We start from the raw sequence: 16,000 nt of genomic DNA on the forward strand, positions 1-16,000 counted from the left end.
AACTAGATCAAAACTCTGATTATTTAAAAATAAAATTTTATACAATTATTCAAAGTGTAGGCAAACAGTTATATAACGTCCACACAAATTTCAAAACAAGCAAATGCAAGTTGTAACGGACATATGCTCTATTCAGTTGGAAGACAAACAAAATTATCAAACCTCTTACAGTACAAATTATATTTAACAATTCTTAAAAGAAAACAACCTCAATTTACATTAAATTATTAATAATTATAAAATCTAAAAACCTTTATTATATTTTACTGATGTGGGTGCGTGTTCAACTCTGAGCAGCCGTCCTTGGCTTATTATAAACGAGGAAGTCCGTGATGTCGTGCCACACGTTGCTGTCGTGGTAGAGGTAGTTCATGGAGGACTGCAGTGAGGGCTGCAGGGTGTGAGGGTGATACTCAAAGAGCCACAAGACGATGCCCCACACCAGGGTGGCGAAGAGGGGGAAGGGGTCGTGTTTAGGCTGGGGGATGAATCCTTTCTCTACGGCCAGTCGAGACAGGGCGAAAAGGATTCTGGACAGCAGATACATGTTGATCTGGAGTAAAGTGTGAGACACATGTGACATGTTATAACACAATGAAGGAAAGACAACAGAAGGGAATTTAAAGCCTTCAGACGTGTCGTACCTGGCTATTAATGTTGTTATTATCTCCAAACACTAACCATCCTCCCACGCAGGCGGCCACAAAGGCGTGTGACTGTAAACTCTGCCCCTGGACCTTCTGCTGGATGGCTCGCAGTCCTTTGTACGTCAACACGAAGCAGGCCAGGTTGCGGGAGTGGGTATAGGTTGCCTTCAAAATGACTCGCAGCTTGTCTTTAAAACTAGGAGCGAGAGACATGTTCAGACTTTCGATCATTAAAAATATATATATATATGTGCAGTTTAACAGCTCACCTGCCGGTTCTGAACAGAAGCGTCATCACCAGGGCGTGAGGTGCCCTGATCTTCGCCCCATATCTGAGAAAGCGAAAAATGCCACATGACAGCTGCCCATGGAACAACGTTCACGTGCCATATTACCTATTCTCCATTGTTATTAAAAATCAGCAAAATAAACACTGTACAAAACATTTATATTCAGATGTTTATTAGTACTGCACTGTGATTTGCCAAGGTGACACCAGGAAGTTACTAGCGTGAGAATAGCTACGGCTGATTAGCTCTCAGCTCTGCGGTGAAGAAGCGGTGAAACCACCGGAGCCGAGGCGGAAGCTCATTTACTGGACGCGTTCACTCACACGGCGCCGTTTCTGAATCCTTTCAAAACTGCCAACGCCGCCTTGTATTTCTCCTGCTGCAGCAGATTGTTAACGGTATACAGAAAAGTTTTCATCACATCTGGGCCTGCCATGGCTTTCAAAGGTGCCGAGGGGACATAAATACCTGCTGCACACTCACTTCACAATGACGTGTCACCGCGAATTATTGCCGTGATGCAACGCTAAGTTAAAAGGTTCCTAGCTATATTTTGAAGATTTAAGATTAAAAAACGTTATCAGTCCCAGAGAGAAATTATTTTGCACACATTGGTCACGGTCACAGTTAGAGGTACACTCAAGAAGGTAGGGAGATTAAAAATAAGAATGCTAATACATCTACACACACTCATTTCTAGCTAAAGTTTTATTAAACATTTTATTGTTGTAATCGTAGTTAATTATTTTCTATCTGTGTCCTTGGTGCAGTCTACATGTGTCAGAGGATCTGTAATAAATGCTAGAACAAAAAAGGTATGCAGTAAAGATATTCGTTACACTTCCCAAGCATCCTGCTAGATGCCAGTGTTTTATTTATTTTCCTCAATTTAGTACACTGTTACATGAAATACATTCTCCAAATAAATAGTGTTCAAAAAAAGAACCAACCATTTCCACTTATTAAAATGGTTCGAAGTCTTAAAACAGTGATTACACTATCAACAGGATTTACAATGCAATCAGAAGAAGAAGTAAAGCATTATCTTTGCATATTTCTATATTATTTAACTGCCCCATAATCTGGAACACAGTGATTTAACAGTGACGTGGTTAATTTTAAGTGTCAAGGTGCCATTATTAGTTAGAATCCGTCAAAAAAAGTTCAACAGTAAACATCACAAAACCTTTACTACAGTATCAAGGTTCGTTTATTTTACAATAATTATCTCGTCACAATTTTCTTTAACAACAAACTGAGCCTTATATAGATAAAGGTATAAACTGAACTGCTGCTATTAAGAAAGTCCAAATGTGAAACAACTGTCAAATTCAGTTAACGTAAAGTCATTATAATCAGTAAAATTAGTAGTAATAGGTACTGAGGACAGTTCAAAACAAAAACAATTTCACTGGGGAAGAGCTCAGGTCAGTGAGAAGAACCAGCAATCACCAATACCAGCACTATAAATGAAACACAGCTGCATGGCTTACATCTTCCCTTTATGCTGTACTGGAAAGTTAAAACCTGCCGAAATGTAAAATGAAACTACAAAGGTTCAGTAGTGCACACTGACTTTATCATGATGTAAGGATACCACACATTACAAAGCTTGCTGCTTGGACAGTTACTGCTTAAAAATAGCACGTCACAATTTATGTATATGGCTCTGATGATACTAAGCAACAATACCCAATACACACTCATTAAGAGCACAGGTAATACAGCCTTTTGTATAACCTTATTAAATCAAATTTCAAACCCACAGTAAGATTTTTTTTAAACAAGATTAGGAATAAATTCTGTACTCATACTCAATTAATTAATAACTAATTTTTACTCAATTTTGCGTTTCAAAAATGTGTAAATTATGTAAAGAGGGTATTAAGAACTGATTATGTTGCTCATGCAATTCTTAATTTAAATGTTTTTTTAAAAAATAATTTAAAAAATCCTTTGGTTGATTGGTTTTACTGTTATTTTTCTTTAAAGAATCCTGTAATTAAAAGAAACATTGAACTTTACAAATTTGAACAACTAACACCCTATAAAACTAGGGCCACTCTATTGCATTAACTAAAATATTAATTATAAACACAAAAGGCTAAACTGCTTAGGTGAATTATTTGCAACATTAATGACATTTTTCTTCCATGTTAGTATTTGTACATGAACTGCATTGAACATTTCACACAAATAACAGTTATGATTCACCATCTTCATTAGTTATCTAGAATTACACTTAACTTAGGATATTTACACAATAACTAATTACAATTCAGTGGGAATGGGTTAATATTAAGAATATTACTCAAAAATGACCATTTTATTTCAAAACTGCCACCTCAATATGTATTCTATATTAAATAATATATCCTATTACTCCCACTTCATTAGTAACAGCTAAAAATATCCAGGGGAAAAACTCTCTCCACATTAGACTTTTGGAAAATAAGGTTGAGTTAAATCACAGCCAGCGCACAGCATTTGTAATCTACTTCACATTGGGAATTTAAAAATGACAAATTACTGGTTCTAGTACTGGCTGAAATCTTTTCTACAAAACTATTGCACATAAAAATACACGCTCTCTTCAGAACAATCACAGTCGTTTCTCTGCTCAAATACCTGTGTGCAAACTATTTAAATTTTCTTATTAAATTAAGAAAACCTGTAAATGTCAGAGTGAAAAAAGTCAGACTCATCTTTCCTTTCTCAAAATGAAACAAGACTAAATGTCCAGACCAAAACCTTCATGTGCATTGAGTCCAATGCATAAATACTGTATGTGCACAGGTCTAGATTATAAATTCTAGTGCATAGCGGGGCTCTTAGGAAAGGACTACTGCACAGATCCAGAGAGGTGCGTGTAGAAACTCGGCTAGCACAACACAAAGCGAGTGCAGACACGACAGCGTGAGAAAGGCGTTTCTTCTGGTCCATTGGGCTGAGCAGAGATGACTGAGGAACTGTACATTCACGAGAATTAAAACAGTTTGTTGATGTGTTACCAGACACCGTTGAAACAAATGCAGCAGAATATTATATTAGAAATAGCCTAAAAACTACCTTTGCTGCATGTGTTAATGTGAGAGAGATGAACCAATGTGACCAGCGGTTTATAAGGAGCTCCTGGTTGCATGTGAAAAGCGTTCCTGAAATTAAAATATCCCCCTCAGCCCCACCAGCAGCTTATACCAATTTCATCACTCCTGTCCAAAGCCTTCTGTCTCTTCTATGGCAAACATCAGCTTCTCCTTCAGTTGCTCATAGCTCTTGTAAGGAGGGAGGTCGAGACGATTAAAGCTATGTGGAGGAAAAAAAGCAAATAAATAAATGAAGCAAGATGAAATATGTAAAGTATGTACTATGTAGACTATAAGGCAGCATCAAACAATATATCCCAGAATGTAAATTCAGATCCTTTGAGAATCACATATCGAAGACAATACAAATAGATTAATAAAATAATGGGTGCAGCAAAATACATGTACTCTAAATCAGCTAGATCTATTTTCAAAAATACATCTAAAACTAATTAGGATTATGTAGCAAGGATTACTGCTATGTATTCAAGTGTAAAAGTGCTTTTTAATTAATATATTTGTAAACACAGTCAGTACTTTTTTTCCTATTCAATGCTACAACATCGGATTATCTGGTTACTTAACCTGCTGATGATGACGAATGATCACTTATTTAATCATGCGGCCATTTCAAACAATTCTTCGGAGCAGCTTCTTCTAAATAAACACTTGAAGTGTTTACTTAGGCATTGATTTCGCATTAGAAGTTATTTAAAACTGAACAGTGCATTAGTCCTAACAAAAAGAAAGGCTTGCAACTGGATGAGTAAGAAATGACTAAAAGGGTTTGGTCATGAAAGTTTAATCCTTCATCAATTCAGACCGGACCTGCCAACGAATACCTGGAGTAAGAAGAATAGTTACGTGAGTGGAAGTAGAGTAACTGCCCTTACCATGTGTGGCTTCGTGGAAGCCAGTTCTCTTTTCCCACTTTCTCAATGCAGAACTTCTGGGGGCCGTTGCTTCCTACATTGATGCAATAGCATAACATTAGCACAAATGTAGGTAAATCAAAGAAAAACATTAGGATGTGGCCATGTGTACAAGGTGTGTGTCTGTTTTGTATTTTATGTACCCATCAGGTCGGCAAAGCCACCAACAGGAAGCCGACAGGTTCCTGTAACAAACTGCAGCAGTCTCATCCTCTTCTCATTGTCCATCTCCTTTACAAACTGTTAGAAGACCATTCTCTGTTAATATTGTTGACTAATTCCAGTATGACAGATTTTCTTTTATTATTACCATACTATATGTTACTTTGGTTTTCAGTACAAACCTGCCAGAACCAAAGAATCTGCTTGCTACTGCGGGCATAATGTCTATAAATTGTGTTTCTCTGCCAGTCCACCAGGTCTATTTCCTGCATCCCACACAGCATCACCTGTAGGAAAAAAACAAGACTTATTAAGCCTGTGACAACAAAGCATAAATAACCCTCAACATATGAATTCACCACAAAAACAAATACCTCTAATTCTTTTGCATCAAAGTACTGAAGGTATTGCTGGGGCAGAACTTCATTGAAGCCCTCAAAAAATGCTTGCGTCTGCTCCTCCACACCTCTAGACAACCTCCACTCTGCCACCAGCCTGCACATGACAATAGGAGCATGAAACTCAAAGTACTCAGAAACATTGTAATTTCAAAAATCTTTTCAGAAATGTATCGGTCTTGCGCAGCGCACACAAAAAGGACATGTCTCACTGACATCAACAACAGATTACATTAAACAGTTTACGTAACAAACGTATTTTGAAGAACTATAATTAAAAAAAAAATTTAAATTATGTTTTTATGTCATACATGCTACGTTTGCGGCAGTACCTGATGTATTCCTCTTTGTTCTCCTCAGTTACTTGAATGTTCCCTCCATCAGGTTTCAGTTCATGGGTGGTGACTTCTCCCAAGATCTCTTTGTCAACCGAGAAGAACATCTCCAGACCACACTCCTCTATGTTATTATCCCTGCAGATCAGAGGCACTATAGTTACTGGAAAGAACTCACACACATACTCTACTTGTAAAAAGGCTACAGAGTCATAAAAAATGTTAAATGATTTGAATTACTTGATCCAGATGAGTGAGTTGTAAAACTCTGGATCTATGGACTCCAAGTCTTTGAGAGCCAGAGGTTTATTTAGGATGCGCTTGTAGAAAGGGAGGGAGAACCCGGTGTCAATGAATTTGCCATGGAATAAGGCCTAGAAAGGAAATACAAGGCAGTCAGGTGCTGATATACCACGTGAATCATTTTAATTATGCTATCATACAGTAATGGCCCAGTTGTGTGTTGACAAATAAACAATACACGTACCATAGCAATGAAGCGCCCTATGAATTTGAAGTACTTGAGGTGATCAGGATTGATGTAAGAGGCAGGGTTTATCTGCAGGCAGTAGTTGTCCTTGCCCGCATACTCGAACAAACAGTACATAGGGTTGAGTACCTCATGAGACAACAGGAAAAACCATTCCCTGGAAATATAAGCAGAAGTCATCAAACTGGTTGAGTGACGTGGATCAGGACATTAATAAAATGGTAACCACAATGTTCAACGTGTTACTATGTTATTATCACTGTAGTGTATAACAGGTTCTGTGGAGAAAGACAATAATAATCGAAACATACCTGGCCACACCTCCATAATCCAAGCCCTCCTCCCCGGGGAAAATGATCCACAGTCTCCGTCTTAAATCTTGAGGGTGGAAGCTCATGATCTTTGAATGCAGGCGGAAAAAAAAAAAAAAAAAAAATCACACTTCCACACCTTAGCCATTCACAAAATGAATAAAAGGAGTGTTAAAGACAATAGGAGAAAAAATAAATTTAGAGCATCACCTGCTGGAAGGAATCCTCAAATAAGGTTTTTCGGGAGACGGTAATCTTAATGTGCTGAGGCATCGACAGTTGCTAAGACACATTAAAAAAATGTAAATAATTAAAATTACACAAGCTTACATATGCTTTAATTTAATTCATGACAAAAACAGAAATCAACAAAAATCAGTTCAACAGAAAACTGGAGACTTGTTCACTTTCAACATACTATGGAGATATAGTACGAACACAAATATAGGGATAATTATATATATATTATAGTAAATAAAGAGTCCTAACAGCTGTACTAGAATGTACGTATATAAAGCACACACCTGACACCAGAAACGGAAATATTGCACTTTGGCTTTGAAATCCCTGACATAGGTTATCTGTGGCCCATTTTCACTGTGGAAAAAGCAAAATAGAAGTGATCACTACTAAATGACTAGAACATTTCAATGACTGTTGGAGAAGTTCAATGTGAGCCAACACAGAGCCAAAAGCTTACAGTGAAGACTTCCCCGTGCGAGGGTCGATATAGGTTGTGGTTCGCCTGTTGTGATCTACGAAGTAGGGAATACCGTCCACAGTGAACCTCATCTCCCAGCCCTCGGGCAAAGGTTTGTCATTCAGCAACCTAAACAACACAAATGCATTGTAAACACAAAAATTAATTGTTTCGTGTTATCATCCACCCCACTACTCACCAGAATTAAGAGGGCATAGTAGCCTGCACATGACTGTGTACAACTTTGGTGAGCTATAGAATACATGGTAGGTATCTAACACAAATGCAAATATTCCCGCTACAAAATCCAAAAATGTATCAAATAAACAATAACTACATTAGTAAAGATTATTACTGTAATGCTGAAGGTTGTACTGACCTTTGACTGTATTCAAATTCAGTATATACATTCCATCACACTCAGTCACAAGTGTTCACTTACCCTTGTGTTCTGGGATCTTCCCACTGTGTGGACCTAGTTGGATGATGAACGAAGTACACTCTGCCGTTGGTGTCTGTTCTCTTCTCTGACATAAGAAAGAATTTATTCATTATCATGGATATCTACACGTACTGCCAACATATTTATGGAATAAACACAATACATATTTACCCCAACCATGTGGCAGAGGTCCTAGTGGGTCAAACTCTTTATTTGCTGTTGCTGCCAACTGGTCTTGGAGCTGAGCAAAAAGGAGACATTTGACACGTTAATTAAGTCTATAAACTCTACTTCAGATGACACTACAAAACTTTATTTACAGATTACTAAGGAAATACTAAATACTACTTAAAACAGAAACACCAAACTTTTCTCCTTACAGTTACGGGGAAAGGTGGAGTTGACTCGTATGCATGTTGGTTTTACATTCTTTAAAATCTTAAAACTGAATTTCATGCATTACTGAATGAAGACGCAGAAGTTTTTACCCCATAAATGAACCTCTGGTTAAACTGCTGCATGGCTCCCTGCAGCTGGCTGCGCTGGTGCTGCCACTCCTCATAGTTACGAACCGACTCTTGCGTAGGACGTTGCCATGTAGTAGTTCGAGTTATATGGTCAACATAGTACACGCGACCCATTGGATCCACCCTACGTTCCCACCTACACAAAAAGAAAAATAAAAGGCAGCCACGCTGTGATAAAAATAGTATTGTCGGAGCAGAGAAGGAACCAAGTCAATACTAAAAGTAAAAGGAGTACAGTAGATAAAGTGTCTGGGTACCCTGTAGGAAGAGACTCTGGCCTGTCCCATGTTGTCCTTTTTTCTATGTGATCTACATAATACACCCGTCCATTCTGATCCACCCTTTGCTCCCACCTGCAGAGACAAACCACATGAAATCTCCAGAACTGAAGTGTGAAACCCTTTAAACATTCCTAATTATTTGCTACATACAATACATGAATAAATACATAAATAATTTAGAGGCTGCAACCTGCCACCTTTCTATCTCACCATCTCTCTAAGAAAGATTTCTTGATAATAATGCATTGCTCGTTTACCCTGGTGGCAAGGGACCATTGTTCACGGGTGTTATTCTTGGAGCTGGCGTAAATGGAGCCACTGAGGCAGTGGTCCCTGGTTTAGGCCCACCCGCTGTCTGTGTACTTGCTGTGGCTGCACTAGATTCTTCCTGTTGATCCAAACACCCACTGGCTGAAGCCTGAGAAGAGCCATCAGAAGCTGGGCCTTCACTTAGCTCACTGGGAGAAGAACTGCTAGAAGAGGCTAGGGATAGAACAAAATTGGGGGAGGGAAGGGGCGCATTAATGAATGTTTGCTTTACCTTCAGACAAATGCATAGATATACACAAACTCTAAATTTCTACAGTACATATGAAAGAAAATCTATAGTGTGTGTGTGTGTGTGTGTGTGTGTGTGTGTGTGTGTGTGAGAAATGACCACTACTATATATACGGTAGTTAAGACTGGTGTCAGACTCCACTTTAGTCAATGTTGTATTGTTAAGTCTCTGACGTTTTTCTTACTCGGTGAAGCTGTAGGTCTTCGTGGGGTTGGAGGTGGAGGTCGGGCAGGTCTGGGAGGGCGTGTGGAAGCAGAACCCCCAGGTGAACGTGCAGGAGATAGCTTACCATTAACAGCATGACCATTAGGTACAATGACCCACTCATCTGAGTCACTAGAGGGGGATGTGTCTCTGCTTGACCTGCAAACCGAAGTATGGCATTTTAACGACAGTATATTTACCTTAAAAGTAAAGGCATGAAATTCAGGACCCCTATGTGGTATCACTAAACATTCACGTCCGCTCCCAAAAAAGACTCAATCATCATTATTTTAAAATTTACTAAACCTGTTGCCAGTGTCTCCCTTTTGTCTGTTATTTCCATTTGGGACAGCAACTAAAATAGGGGAAAAGAAGAGATGCAATGAACGCTTTGTACCATGAACTGTAGAGAACATTTGAAAAAACAACACATCTTTCAGCGCTCCCTGGTGGGAAAACAATGAAATGGCACCACAGTTGGAGTACTACCAGCAAACATGTGCACCAATACTAAATGACAGACTAAAATCAATGAAGAGCCACCTATCAATCAGTTAACTGTTACTGTGCTCGATCTTGTAATGTAGATCAAGTTAACGTGTGCGTGTGGTTTTCTACCGTGTTCTTCTTCTGCCGCAGCAAACGTTTCTGGATCCACTTGCATACCATCCAAACAGACTGACAGGTCACCTACAACATCCCGTGGGTCCCTGTTAGAGCTAAGTTGCAGTGTTTGCACCACCTCAGACACTAGAAGGAGGGAGGCAATAGAATTACTGTGATGTCCACATAGGTAGAAAATATAATTTGAAAGCCTTAAAACACAAACATCATAGCAGAATGAAAACATATGCTTAATTCAGTATGCTGCATGTCTCATAACACTACATCTTCTCATATACCTTTTGGTCACAGTAATGGAAAAGAATTGTGCCTTTGTGCTCCTTCTTATCCAGCACAGCTATCATGTGCTGGTAAGGTTCAACATTGAACATTCTTACACAAACAACTAATCTCTTGTGCCCTGTCGTATATCAAGTTTAAACATCTGATAAACTATTAGTCATTCAAATAGAACATGATGTGTGTCTGTCTTTTACACCCCGATCTCTAGCTCCATTCTATCTGACTCCCCGCCAGACCCAAGGCTGTAACACCAAATGCATCCTGTCTTCGAAGCTAGGTGTTTCTTCCTTTCTGATAACAAGACACAATGATGCAGAAGTGAGAAATTAAACATTCTCACTCACGGCGAGATAAGGTGGCACAAATAATTCAGAGACATTCCACCGGGGCCAGAGAAAAGGGTTATAAGGCAGAGACAATCGGAAGATTTTGGGCTCTTTGCATCACACCTTCATGGTGTGTGCACTGATCTCCCCAGCTGGTTTTTGGTATGTTGATGTGCACGATCAACATCCATGTTTTTGATTAGCTTTCCCAATTGTTTTTTATTTATTTTTTTCAACTCTCTAATCTGCCTCTTAATGGGAAATTTCCACCACGTCACTGTATGAGGTACACGTATTCCAATTCAATATAGTAACTCTGCCACTAATTTTACACAAGGTTACCTACTTACTTACTTACTTACTTACTTACTTACTTACTTACTTACTTACTAGGCAGCTTTTAAGTTGTAGCTGCTAGAAAGATAGTTCTGGTCTTTTTATTTTGTTAGTCACTTTAAATATTAAGCCAAAGCATTAGAAACACCTCCTTGCATGATGCACTAAGTGTAAAGTCATCAATATTACACACATGATGACAAATTAAACTTAAAAAAATAAATGTTAATGTAAAATATTAAATGTACAGTAAAAGGAGAAATGTGGTAGTTAATAGGTTAGTTAATTTTCAAGTAAGTAATTTACTATTTTTAGTGACAGTGCATGACTTAACATGGCAGTGTCACTGCCACTTACTGTACAGTAAACCAACAAGCCACATTGCTCAAGGGGCAGCCGGTAGGTTTTTAGTTAATTAAAAGCAAGCAGCTGCAATACAGAATAGAAAGCATGCACAAAGTGTCACATGCTTTGTGCATGCTGAACAGATCTGAGAAGAGCTATTGTAGTAAGGTATAAAGATACTTGAAGCACACAGCAGGTCAGGAGTGAAGTCTTTATCTTACTGTAAGCAAGGGAAAACTGAATACATTGTGTGCACATCGCTTGCAGAGAAAGAAAGTCTAGTAAAACATTTGCAGAACAAACACTGTCTTATATAACGTGTATAACATGTGTGCAATTTTAACTATGGGTGGGTCAACTATCATTCATATACAGTTTAATATGCCTCTAACAAACAGACTGAGCATAAAAACTGTGGTTATAAGAGATACTTCTCATCGATCCAAAATACATAAGCTTTTTCATAACTAACTTATAACATTTCATGAAATATTGCACTCGAGGCTGAAATTATTAACAAAATGGAAAGAAATGTGATCGAAGAGGGAAAAAAAATACAAACTGAAGTTAAACTCACACTTAAGTTCATTAGCTTTAAGAGTCTCGCAGATCTCCAATGTTGCCATCCCCAGCAAGATGTCTGCCTTCAGTGTCTGATGGCTCCAAACACGGAAAATCAGCTTGCTAAATGGGGTCACAATTCTGAAGAAACGTTTAAGTAAAATTAACATACCAAATGGAAAAATGGTGAAGAAAAAAAGATCAAACATTTACCTCATCTATTATAATCAGATTTTTTTGGTAATATTTCTAAACTTTATTCTATCTCTAGATGTCTACTTACACGGTGAGAGCCTGCTTCCATTTGGGACTGTGTGTGTTGTTGCACTTCTCCGTCCTCTTTGACTGGCCATCAACAACCACCTCAACATATGGACTTGGACCAAACCAGTTCTTTTTGTTTTCTTTCAGCTTGGCTGAAATAACTAGTTAGAAGTGCAAGAACAATCACAACAGGGACTTTACATATTAGAAGTAACTTAATATAAGATACACACAATGCAACAGTTTTGACCAGACCTTTTAGTCAATACTTTACTACATATTACACTACATTTTCCTTTATTTTGGTGCAGTAAAAAGTAGTAGGTAAGTTTTCTCCCCCCATAACTACTAAACATAACTTTATTATTCATCATAAAGGTTTCCTCGTTTTGTTTAATTCCTAACCTGTGACCTGTAGTTGGGCCTTCATGGCTCATCCATAACACAGCCTTCTTCACAGCACTGGAAGAGCCTGTAACACCTGCAAACGGTGACATCAGGTGTAAACATGCCGTACTCTATATATAGATATATATACAGTATGTAGTGAAATCTACCTATGGGATATATAAAATATGAATTCCAAATGCCGTGCCCATGAATTTAAAGTTATGTCATAGGCGACGTGCGATATGCAAAATGAAAGCAGTGCGACTTAATGGCTAGCTTAAAAGCTTACTTGCCACGGTAGCGAAGGGTTAGCCAGCAGGAGATTTGTTGTCAAGACAACTTAGAAACACGAGGCTAGTTTTACACTAATGGTTTTGAAAGTGACATTGTTCTGGTATAATGTTATTGGCTATAACGTAAATGGTTTCTGTAAATTAGCCCTGCTATTGAAAAATGCGAAAGTTTTACTATCTGAAGCAACTTTGCTCGCCGACCACAGTTGTAGCTAACCATGCATCAACTGTTAACGTTAAGCTAGCACCACCCGGTTCCCCGAGCGGGCTCGATCTTTCGAGAGATCTCGCATCTCCAGGTTACTAACACACTCAATGTCCGTACCTGTCAGACGTAGACAATCTCCGTGGCACGTCGAATTTACCATAGGCTATCGATAAATTGTTGACAGATAGCGGTCTGCCATCACCTACTTCATCATCAGATATGTGGTCCACTACCTACCATTTCCGGTGCAGGGTTTTCAAAATAACGCAGTAACATATTATAAGTGCCCAATATCGCATTAGAGATTATTTATTAGCTTATTCAAATTACAATCTTTTAAACAAGTTTCACTAAAATATGCAAATAGAATTTGTGGAAGAGTTGCTGAATTGCATTAGTTTAGATGGTACCTGTGTTCTTAATACAGTGACCAGTGGGTGTATATTTATAAAATTAATATTAAGATAATAAAACTTGTGATAATATGCTATTTGCAACCCTAAACTATGTCTGAAAGGTAAGTAATGTCAGTGACTCAACTTGGGAGAATCAACTCTAAACTACAAAACATTTTTTCGTAAAGTTGTACTTAATTTATAAACAGTATAAACACTTGTGACAAATGTCTACTTCTTTCCAATTATAATTACCTATTCTTACAAATGGTCTTGATGGCACTTAATATTCTGACCTTTATTTTGAAGGCTCAATTTTTGTGACGTTGAAACGGATTTACGTTACCATAAAACGTTTTTTAGCAAAGACCACAGATAAATAGCTATTTAATTTATTTATTAATTCAATTTATTGGCATCAGTAAGTACCTGATGTACTTGCTAAACAAATGAGTTTCTAAAATAATAATATAAAATAAGAATAAAAAATAATGACAACGTAACAATAGACGCCATTTTGGACACGCCCACGGATGACAGCCTCGAGCTCGGTCTTGTGATAGCGGTTAGCGTCGTTGTCCAGCTGACTGTCTGCTTAATTCGTCAATTCGCGAATGAAGACTTTAGTTGGATAAATGAAAAGTTGCCAAACAACTACACCCTACACTTGGCACGATGCTGTCCCGTCTACTGAAGGAGCACCAGGCGAAGCAAACTGAGCGGAAGGAGCTACAGGGTGAGTGAAAACGGGACGCACTCCTCACATTAGCATACATGCTAACTGATGCTAAAAACAAAGCTGTGCCATCATTGATTTGTTGTTTGTTATATTGGTTTTTGGTTTGTTGCACAGAGAGACGCAGGCGTGAAGCTATTGCAGCAGCTACATGTCTGACAGAAGCTCTGGTAGACCACCTTAACGTCGGGTAAGAGTGAGACGGACTGTTTTGACTAAATTGAGCAAGAACTAATGTTAGGGTAGCAATAAGAATTGTGACGTGTTGATCACTGTGTCATCCGCAGGCCATTGTTTGTGGCTTAGTGGAAACTGCAGTACAATTAACTAATTTTACTTTTATATTCATCGATGGTCATTAACTCATTCAGCTCATTGATTATAAATTCCTTATGAATCCCTCTGCTATATTAATAAGGTAATTAAATTCATCAGCAGTGTAGACTAAGCTAATGACTGTCTCCAGCAGATATTAGTCATGCACACAAGCCTGAGTTGTCTACAACCAATGCCCTTTAATCCATTCCTATAAGGATAATTAGCTCCAGTGGGTTAGTTAACGTTGTGAAAGATGGGATTAAGCCAAGGCAATCAGCTTAAAGAATGAGAGTGGCAAGAGTGATGCAAAGACTATTGTTGGCTGTTCCTTTATGTAAAAGATTACAACCAATCCTTAAGTGACTTATTGATATTTCGACTGTTACATATTTTGGTAAATATTAAATAGTCAATCAGTCTCACTTAAGGCACCACTGAATGTTTAATATATAATGTTCCCTGGTAATGTACTAATTTAACTGTATCCTCATTCTGTGTTGTCTTAGAGTTGCTCAGGCATATGTAAACCAGCGTAAGCTCGACCACGAGGTGAAAACTCTACAAGTGCAGGCGAGCCAGTTCTCCAAACAAACCGCTCAGTGGATCACTATGGTGGAGGGATTTAATCAGGCTCTGAAGGTAGGATACTCCCAATCCGAAAGAAAGGTCACTGGGAAGAAGCACCTTAAACTCTGACGTTAATGATAAATATATAATTGAATGTATGCATAAACATTGCAGTTGTATCATCATACTTCTGTTTTGAAAATTTCTAAACTCCCAAACTTTAACAATGGCATCACTTGCTGACAAAGTTGCATGTGTTTAACATAAATATTTTAATTACCCATATTGTTAGTCATATTATCCAGTGGTGCACATTTAGCAAGTAATAGCAAGTTTCTTGACCCAAATCCCTTGATCAATGCAGCTTTCACAGGTAGTAAAAGGTATTAATTACTTGTTATTTTGCTGTTCACTCTTTTGAACAGGAAATTGGCGATGTGGAAAATTGGGCCCGCAGCATTGAGATGGACATGAGGACTATTGCCACAGCTCTGGAGTATGTTCACAAGGGACAGCTTCAATCTTCGTCTACCTAAACATCACTGGAAGAGTTGAAATTAAAAACACTGCATCAGTAATTTTGATCACCTCTATGTCCCCTGAGTGGGCTAATGATGCTAACTTTGTTTTAGAGAAATGTTGATGGTGTGTAGCATTTGACAACCGCCTGAATAAATACTTAAGTCCTCGTGTAACCAACAATATTAAGCAGACATTTGTATAAAGATAAATCCTGTGGATAAAATGAAAAAGGCTTAACATCTATTGAGTTGTGACTGCAATTCATAAATCAAAACATTATTTAATGGTTTGGACTTTTACATTTTTTTAGCTGCAGACAAATTGCTACTTGTCTACTGTCTGTAGAACCTTCTGAAGTTGTCTTTTGGGAGGACTTTGTTTAAGCCCCTGCTACTGAAATTGTATATGTATATTTATATAAACATATGTTTCTTTACAGCGATGACTACTGATATTCTCAAACTGTAT

General features: G+C 38.1%; 3 protein-coding genes across 3 annotated transcripts; 1 reads left to right on the forward strand and 2 right to left on the reverse strand.

Moving 5' to 3' along the window:
- Window positions 1-14: 14 nt before the first annotated feature.
- pxmp4 (peroxisomal membrane protein 4) lies at window positions 15-1,431 on the reverse strand. Its single transcript, XM_029152141.3, has 4 exons — window positions 1,261-1,431; window positions 917-979; window positions 645-843; window positions 15-553 (listed from the first exon to the last, which is right to left on the reverse strand). The coding sequence occupies exons 1-4, from the start codon at window positions 1,371-1,373 to the stop codon at window positions 284-286; spliced, it is 645 nt and encodes a 214-aa protein (XP_029007974.1). The 5' UTR covers window positions 1,374-1,431; the 3' UTR covers window positions 15-283.
- Window positions 1,432-1,768: 337 nt separating this feature from the next.
- Window positions 1,769-13,246, reverse strand: itcha (itchy E3 ubiquitin protein ligase a). Its single transcript, XM_029151244.2, has 24 exons — window positions 13,112-13,246; window positions 12,509-12,584; window positions 12,123-12,264; window positions 11,856-11,980; window positions 9,984-10,115; window positions 9,672-9,720; window positions 9,346-9,524; window positions 8,859-9,084; window positions 8,578-8,673; window positions 8,282-8,456; window positions 7,965-8,034; window positions 7,794-7,878; window positions 7,352-7,480; window positions 7,176-7,248; window positions 6,862-6,933; window positions 6,652-6,740; window positions 6,338-6,497; window positions 6,091-6,224; window positions 5,848-5,988; window positions 5,492-5,612; window positions 5,300-5,404; window positions 5,099-5,195; window positions 4,917-4,989; window positions 1,769-4,243 (listed from the first exon to the last, which is right to left on the reverse strand). The coding sequence occupies exons 2-24, from the start codon at window positions 12,531-12,533 to the stop codon at window positions 4,144-4,146; spliced, it is 2,598 nt and encodes an 865-aa protein (XP_029007077.1). The 5' UTR covers window positions 12,534-12,584; window positions 13,112-13,246; the 3' UTR covers window positions 1,769-4,143.
- Window positions 13,247-13,906: 660 nt separating this feature from the next.
- On the forward strand, window positions 13,907-15,970 carry bloc1s1 (biogenesis of lysosomal organelles complex-1, subunit 1). Its single transcript, XM_029151855.3, has 4 exons — window positions 13,907-14,125; window positions 14,243-14,315; window positions 14,950-15,082; window positions 15,436-15,970. Exons 1-4 carry the CDS (start codon window positions 14,065-14,067, stop codon window positions 15,544-15,546), a joined length of 378 nt encoding a protein of 125 aa, XP_029007688.1. The 5' UTR covers window positions 13,907-14,064; the 3' UTR covers window positions 15,547-15,970.
- The last annotated feature ends 30 nt before the right edge of the window (window positions 15,971-16,000 follow it).

This window comes from Betta splendens, chromosome 5, assembly GCF_900634795.4.
Source record: "Betta splendens chromosome 5, fBetSpl5.4, whole genome shotgun sequence".
NCBI lineage: Eukaryota > Metazoa > Chordata > Actinopteri > Anabantiformes > Osphronemidae > Betta > Betta splendens.

Bases quoted from the DNA above. Each gene is read 5' to 3' on its own strand.
- bloc1s1 (XM_029151855.3), top strand. From the start codon at position 14,065: ATGCTGTCCCGTCTACTGAAGGAGCACCAGGCGAAGCAAACTGAGCGG. The intron at 14,126-14,242 runs GTGAGTGAAAAC...TTTGTTGCACAG, and splicing joins TGAGCGGAAGGAGCTACAGG to AGAGACGCAGGCGTGAAGCT. The intron at 14,316-14,949 runs GTAAGAGTGAGA...GTGTTGTCTTAG, and splicing joins GTAGACCACCTTAACGTCGG to AGTTGCTCAGGCATATGTAA.
- itcha (XM_029151244.2), bottom strand. From the start codon at position 12,533: ATGAAGGCCCAACTACAGGTCACAG. The intron at 9,721-9,983 runs GTAGAAAACCAC...CCCCTATTTTAG, and splicing joins TGCGGCAGAAGAAGAACACG to TTGCTGTCCCAAATGGAAAT. The intron at 7,879-7,964 runs GTAAATATGTAT...TTCTTATGTCAG, and splicing joins ACCTCTGCCACATGGTTGGG to AGAAGAGAACAGACACCAAC.
- pxmp4 (XM_029152141.3), bottom strand. From the start codon at position 1,373: ATGGCAGGCCCAGATGTGATGAAAACTTTTCTGTATACCGTTAACAAT. The intron at 980-1,260 runs GTGAGTGAACGC...TCGCTTTCTCAG, and splicing joins GGATTCAGAAACGGCGCCGT to ATATGGGGCGAAGATCAGGG. The intron at 554-644 runs GTACGACACGTC...ACTTTACTCCAG, and splicing joins ATAACAACATTAATAGCCAG to ATCAACATGTATCTGCTGTC.